Genomic DNA, 7,921 nt, shown 5'->3' with positions numbered 1-7,921 from the left:
GTCGAGAGAGAGAGAGAATGTCGAGAGAGAGCGAGAATGTCAGTTCGCCCATGCCTTCAGCCTCTCTCTCATATCACCCAGGATTGGAAGTATATTCAATGTAAGGTATTCCTGCGGTAATCTGGAAACCACCACCCCCAGGCATTTGAAGGAGTCCACCCAGGATAATTGAGTAACGGTCCTGGGTACAGACCTAGCCCCCGCGTCAATGGGGAATAGTATAGATTTATGCCAATTGACCTTGAGACCTGATACAGCAGAGAATGCATTTAATATTTCTAAAGCAACCTGCAATGAGGGCCCCGGATCATTGAGGAACAAGAGCAGGCCGTCCGCATATAGCGCCACCCTCTCCTCCAGCCGGCCAATTCGAAGCCCCTTAATAAAGTGGGATATTCGTAGTGCTTCAGCTATGGGTTCCATGGCCAGGGCGAAGAGAGTGGGCGACAGCGGACAACCCTGCCGAGTACCCTGCCAAATAGAAAAAAGGTTTAGACAGGTTGTTGCCTAGCTTTAGAGAGGCAACAGGATTATGGTACAGCAGTCTAATCCAACGAGTAAACTCCAAGGGGAATCCCATTTTGTCCAGTATAGCCCACAGATAGGACCACTCCACTGTGTCGAAGGCTTTTTTTCTATGTCGAGAGACGCCACCACCCTAGTCCCGGTATTGACATGGGATGCATGCAAGTTGATGAATAGCCTGCGCAACCTGCAGATCACTTTGGCTGGATTTTCTAACATACACAATGCTTCGTATTCATGAACCGTATCTCAATGGACAATAAACAAGACAATTTGGGGACATTCTGGTCGTGAAGAAACACCGCAAAGTCAAAAGTACGGAAGAGTGGAAAGTAGTACACACGAAAAGTTATACCTGAAACTAAAAATTGACATAATGCTCCTGTCTGAGATTATAAGAGCATGTCCACTCAGCTGTCATAATTTCACTCGTGTTTTCATTTAGACCTTATGACAAACACAACCTGTCCCTATTTACTAAACAGCATGGAACCTAAAGATCAACTAATACCACAGTTGAATGCAACAATATAAAGCAATACTGGAAAAATCTTAATACATCTAAGCTTTAATGATTGGGTGACGTTATAAAACTACGCCAAGTAATATACTTACATTACGGTCCATAGTCTGAATTAGTTGTAGATTTTTCAAATTGTCAGTAGGGGAATTGTAGAGGGGCAGAGCCACAGATGTCTGTGTTTTCATGTGAAGAACCTTAATGTTTTTCCTTTTCTGAGGGAAAAAAAAAAAAAAAAAACAGGTGAACAAACAGTTTAAAGTAAAATTACACACAACAGTCAGCCAATTTCAGTTGGAGCGGCCATTAAACCTAGAAACTGAGTTAGCGACCTGGTAATTAAATTGCCAGGAATCTTCTAGGGCAGCACGTGAGAGCGGCTTTTCTGCCTAAAACAGGAGGCAAAAGATTTACTAAATGACAAGTGTACATCCAAACATGCTGCCTACGTAAAAATTAAAAAAAAAAAGCACTGTAAGGCAAAACACCACACACAAAAAAAGGAAACTTACACATCGGTGAAATTTTGCTGTCCTGGAAGAAAAAAAATGGTAAAAGAAACAAAAAAAGGGTTTTTCGAGTTACTGTAAAATCCTTTTGAGTTCATTACCCCCCAGTACGGTGAAGCGAGATAAAACAAAATACATGGGGGGGAATTTATCAAAGCAACTTCAACAGTTTTAGCCTCTTAGATTTAAAAAAAAAAAAATGTGCAAACCTGTCTTGTCCTGAGCTTGCACTACTTTTCCAACTGCACATGATTTGCACCTGTTTTGACCAGAGCTTGCACTAGTTTTTCGCACCTGTTTTCATCTGCACTTGTTCTGGGGCTGTCTGAAACTAAACCATCACCTAAGAAAACAAATCACAACGTAAGAAGTCCCCATGGCCACTTCAAGAAGCGACAGTTAAGCTTTTTGCCTGGAGTTACAAGTCTTCTTTTCTGTAATCTATTAAACCTAATTTATGAATTAGATTCGGCAAAGGCGGGGCGATTTCTAAACATGTTGCGCGACAATTTCATGGACCAGATGGGAGACTCCTACCAGAAAAAATGCCATCTTAGATCTAATTGTCACTAATAATGCAGAGTTATCGAGGATATTGTAATTGGGGAGTCATTGGGTAATAGTGATCACAATGTGATTACTTTTAATATTGAACACAGAAAAGGGAAGTGTACTGGAAGGACTAGAACCCTAAACTTCAGAAGCGCCAACTTTTTATAGAAAGTACAAAGAAAGTAACAAAAAATGCCTAGGTTGGACTTGATGGACTAATGTCTTTATTCAACCTCAAATACTTTGTAACTATGTATGAACATTACACTAGCACCATAAATCTGGCACAAAGTGCATCAATTATATTCCATGCAAGTTCCAACACTCGCAATTGCTATTATAAATTCCCCCATGGTACCCACACAATAGTTGTTAAAAACAGGGGAGTTTATATGGCCAACTGTGAAAGTAGCACGATCAGACAGTAGCAAGGAGAGTGGTCACAGAGATAGTTAGTGTGGAGCTGTATGGCTGTGATTTAGGTTGAGAGGCTGGGAATGCTAGACTCAGCTGTAGTGGTAATTGAGGCTTCTCATGTCCCTGTTAGTAATGAAAAACTGTGCTATTCCGCTATGGAACCTATAACAATCTGAAAAGCTGCTGTGTCAATAGACTAGCGAGAATACTAATCTTAAATGAAAAATTGACAACAGTGCGCTGCAACTAGCTATGGATCCCTATGTGAACTAATATAAGCTAATAGCTAAACATCTGTTGTGTAACCTCCGTACTGTTGATATACCTCCTTATACAGCCAAGAAACTTCAATACAATTTGGTATAAAATCAATAAACTTAAGTGAAAAAATAACGTTTATTTGACAAGTCTCTGAAATCCTCTGTTTGTTCCAAACTGTCAGTGTTCTTTTTCAATGACCCACCGTGCTTTTTTTCCTTTACTTGTATTTAAATCATGTGAAATCTGCACTCACCAGCTGTTGGTCACGTTAAGGGCTGACCATGAATCATTTGTTTCTCCCCTTTTTTTTCTACTCTCAACCGATGGAACGGCTTTCCATTGGTTGATAATTCTTTTTTTTCCTTTTATCATTCAGTCACATGCTTACAACTTGCTCTTTGAGAGCTCTAAAACAACAAGGCGAGAGGCAGTCATTATTTCACACAGGTAAAGACACTGTTTAAGTGAACTGGCGGATGGAGTGAAGTTTGTTTGCACGATTGAAGCACTTTTTGTGGGCTGTTTGTGCACTACAGGAGGTATAAATTTTGGACGACAACAGTCACACATTTAGGTGTACGTTTAAGAAACTGTGATAAAACTAGCTTTATCACGAGTTAACTTTACTCAGCAGATCTCTTTGTTTTTCTCGGCTGCACAGAGGCAGTTTAATAACCTGAGAAAAGAAAACTTTGTTTACATTGAAAGCCAATTTCCCGTTCGTGAGCACGGCCTGGCCACGAGCGGCGGGCACGAGCGGGGTCGGTTAGGACATTTAAAAACGCCCACCCGCATTCTGTCTGCTGCCCGGCCGTTTAATTACAACAGCCTGACAGCAGGTGGTTAATTATTTAATTCATAAATATTCTTTGTTGATGAAATATAGTTCTATTTTTTTAAATGTATTATTTCGATATTGGATTAATATTTCATTAAATATTATTTATGTAATTATTACTGGAAACAGAGAAGAACTGAGTGACAGAGGAGGAGGTTCCTGTATCTTTGCTCAGTGCTTCTCGAGAAAAAGGCCTTTAGCACCAGGTCTGACAGGGTGCTAAATCAAGGGTACTTTGCACAATACTTATCTCGTGATAAAGCTGTTCTCTACTTTTCTCCCTTTATTAAACAGGTACATTCCCATTACTTTCTGTGTACTTATCACCAGGATGAGAAGAGGTGAGATATTTCAGTTCCTACCTGACTTATCTCGGGTTATTAAACAGCATTTTCTAGACTTTTCACTTTGCTAAGGTGAGAAAAGCCTTCTCACTGCTTATCACACTCTTTCACAGTTTATTAAACGTACACCTTAATCTTGTATTTATACATGTTTGTTTATAGCAATTTATCTGTTTAAGTTTTATGTAAGCACATAAGATTTGTGCAAAAAACACTGTTGGGAAACATGTATACATTAATATATATTTTTTTTAAATGTCTAATTTGGTTAGCTTTCACAGCCATTAGGCAGGCAGTGTTTGTTCACAGTGCAACCTGCACATACAGTGTTGCTGCACATACACATTGGGCGCGGGATCTATTGAAGTGAATTAATCTATAAATCCTGCTTTTAATTTTGTTTTAAGATTCATTTCAATATTTTTTTTTTGCTCAAGTTTTACTAACTCCCCTGTTCGCAGCCATTTTCCTTCAGTCCAGAGCCCCTGTCTCCTCCGCTGTTTACATCAGCTCCAACGAAAATCCGATAACCATTCTCTAGTAGCTTCCACAAAACAAACAAGTAATTGAAGCTTGGTGGTGGATTAAAAAGGTTAGTTTCCCATATAATTGCTTAAGATCCATCTTTTATTTGGATCAAACTGCTCATTCACCCCTCTTGAATGGAAATGAGCATTCGAAAAGGGCTTGTTCCTGAGACTTTTTACATTTGGGGAATCCTTTCTCATCAGAGCTGAGTCATTGGGGGTGATTTACTAACCTAAACACACACACCAGGTGTGTGTGATTTTCACACAGCAAAACGTATTTATCAACCAAAAAGTCTCTAAAAGCATATTTCCACTAATGCCATATATGGAAAAATCATGCACATGATGCATATATAATGCTGCTTCACAGTTTAGACAAAAATGGTTAGCTCATGCATTTACATTCCTTGCATTCATCAACGCAAGCAACACAACATAGAGCTAATTTACCCAACATCACCTTGGAATTCCTTCAGAGCTTTGCACAACACACCTGCTGGGTGTGTACACATTACAAAGGTGTTTAGATTCCACCCATAGATCATGCTGGGAGGGAACACACTGCAGAGGTGTATACACGTTCGTGGTGTGTTTATAAGGTTAGTAAATCAACCCCATTAGCTCACGGTCATCTTCTTCATCAAAAATGCATTTGAAGTTAATCATATAACAAAATGGAGACATTCATTCACTGGGCAATTCGTATCTGCTCCCAAAACCACCTCTAGTAATGCCCCAGGGAAACATTTGCCACCTAAAAAAAATGACAATCTAGATTTTACTGCAAAAGAAACCTTTTGCGGACCTTCTGAAAAGGCTAGTGTCTTAGTTGTCTCTGGCTTTTTACTTAGAGATAACTTATCTGGAAGTATGAAGGAAATAACTGTTATTTGGCAAACTTGTTCCTTCACAGTGACTTAGAAAACACTAAAGCAATTCGATCAGTATGACAGACAAAAAACTTGTATTTTCAGTAGATGTCAGCAATGGTAACCTCAATACCAAAATTCTTTCAATACAGTGAAAAGTATAGTTTAAAAGGTTGTGTTTAACATGGTTTTTTTTTTTTTTATTACTTTATGTGGCTCTTGAAAACCAGTGTTCACTACCCGATAACTCACTTTCCAGGAAACTTCAAGGATGGCATGCAGAGAGATGGTTCCTCCCACCAAACAGGAAACACAACCACCAGAGCACTTTAAAAAGGAGACCTCCTAACAGCTGTTTCAGTTTGTAAAATTGAACCATAAGCAGGAATAACCCTAAGTTTCGCCAAAACACATTTTAAAAAAAATTGAGCGGGTAGCTTCCTTCCATGAAAAGGAGTTACCAAGTAACTAACAAAATATACATAACATGAAAATGTATAGATTAGTGGCTCTAAAATAAAGCTGTCAAGTTGAAAATTGTCAGCTGAAGACTGACTGCAGCCAATCAGATATAGTCATAGTTCAGGTATTCAGATAGCCCCAGATCCAGGCTAACACAATAGACAGCAGGGGAGTGTGGATGGGGGAATTGAATGTTCATGGAGGCTGAACAAGAATAAATCAGTACTATGTTTAATGTACAAATGCATTATTTTAGCCATACACGGCTAAAGACCTTCAACACAGCCTGTTAGACTTGAGCAAACACGTGACAAATGACAAAAATCGGGCTCTCTCATTTAGCCTATGCAACAGTCAATTTGTAAATATCTGCAACAGATTTAAGACAAAAAGAGGAAAGTGGCTGGTCGTAGACCGAGCCAGACCTGTAATCCCGGAGCTCCAGCGTTAAAACAGTGAGCTATTTACTGCACCTTCTCCACCTGTGTCATACACAGACTTACCACAATCAGTGGCTACTGCAAGTCAGTGATGGCCAACCCCTTCTCTGGAACAAAGTCCCTGCCATTGCTGGACAAGGAGCCCTCAAAAGAATGTGCAGTCTGCAGCCATTATCCCCAACAAAGGAGCTGGTCTCTTCAAATTGATACTGTTGGTGCTACTATAAAGCTGAAGGAAGAATCATTCACTTGCTTACACCTGTTCAGTGTTCTTGGCTCTTACAAGACATGCACCCCACATACTTGCTTCCATATCCATTGTACAATTATATTTTTATACAAGGACTGTACCCTCTTATTGAGGATTTTAAAGAGGAACTCTACCCACATCGTTAAAATAAACACACCTTTAGAAAGGTTTAGTAATGACAATCTACAAACCGCTACTTCTTCAGTACGTTTATGGCCTAACTTAGGAATTACACACCCGAGAATACAAAATCGCCCGCCGCCCGGGACAAGCTGTTTTTATGTACATTTAGCCCTGCTCCGGACAAGCAGAGCTGAATGTACATTGTGGAGCCGCCGCTCATTTAGTACAATTGATCTGATCAGACCACTTGTATCAATTTGAGCAGTGGCGATCGTTGGAGTCTGTGGAGCAGACGAAGAACGTCTGCTCTACGGGCTCTGTGTGTTCTGAGACCGTAGCGCTGTAATCACAGTGCAACCTGTCTCAGCTGTCGGGAACTACACAGAACACCTGTTCTGTGTTGGAGGGCAGGTTCCATAAAGAGAACCTGTCACCTCCAAACTATCACATGAGGAATTTTAATCCCCTATGTGATAGGAAGAACATTAAGTGGAAAAAAAAAAATACAAATTTAAAGAAAATTTTAAAAGTTAAAAAATAAAGATTTAAAAAAAAAGCAAAAAAAAATGAAACGCCATCTGCATGCAAATAAACGCATGCGTAGGACATTCTCCATTTGCTTTGAGATTGCAACCGTCATTCCATGGTGGTAGCCAGACTTCTCTTACACACACAATGTGCATTAAAAGGTAAGTTCATTTTCCCAGGTAATATGGAAAAATTACCCGATTAAATCTGGCCCCGTCTCTCTCAAACCGCCAACCCCCTGGCTATACTTACCTTCCGGCGAACAATCCCTCCCCTCTGCCAGTATGGGTGCACTATCTGTACACCGTATTGCTGTCCAGTGCAATCCTCGCCTATGCATTTTGAATTTCGCTCGCAAATTGCAAGCACTCATTGGTCAACGTGGTCAGATGACTGCGCTGACCAGTGAGAGGCACTATTTAGCACAGTCAAATATGTTTTGATTAGGGGTGCACAGATACTAGTATCAGCGCCGATAGAGTATTTGGGCGAGTACTCGCACTCACTCAGATACCTTCCCCGATATTGGAACTTACGGCCAGATGAAAATTTCCTGTGGGGAAGCCTGTTCCATGCCTGCGGAAGCACCGGTATTAGTATTCAGTGTCGGCGAGATCCGAAAGCAAAAAAAAAAAATTAGTACTCATACTAGATACCGAAAACGGTATTGGTGCATCCTTAGTTTTGATTAAAACTATTTTTTTTGTATTGGGACAAGTAGATTGTCATGAAGGACAAGTAGATTTGGCCCCC

The 7,921-nt window shown here is 40.1% G+C and overlaps 1 protein-coding gene across 1 annotated transcript in view; it reads right to left on the bottom strand.

Annotated features, from left to right (window-relative positions):
- Positions 1-288: 288 nt before the first annotated feature.
- RSL1D1 (ribosomal L1 domain containing 1) overlaps positions 289-7,921 on the bottom strand; it is a gene marked incomplete at its 3' end in the record, with an annotated part of 90,664 nt that continues 83,031 nt past the window's right edge. Inside the window, exons 10-11 of the mRNA XM_018574280.1 lie at positions 1,141-1,260; positions 289-471 (exon numbers count right to left, since the gene is read on the bottom strand). Coding sequence (XP_018429782.1) covers positions 289-471; positions 1,141-1,260 — 303 coding nt within the window. The remainder of the gene's footprint in view (positions 472-1,140; positions 1,261-7,921) is intronic.

Source organism: Nanorana parkeri, unplaced genomic scaffold (assembly GCF_000935625.1).
Source record: "Nanorana parkeri isolate BGI_ZX_2015 unplaced genomic scaffold, ASM93562v1 scaffold2857, whole genome shotgun sequence".
NCBI classification, from domain to species: Eukaryota; Metazoa; Chordata; class Amphibia; order Anura; family Dicroglossidae; genus Nanorana; species Nanorana parkeri.
Note: the sequence above shows the minus strand (reverse complement) of the source record. Positions and strands in the feature narration are given on the sequence as shown.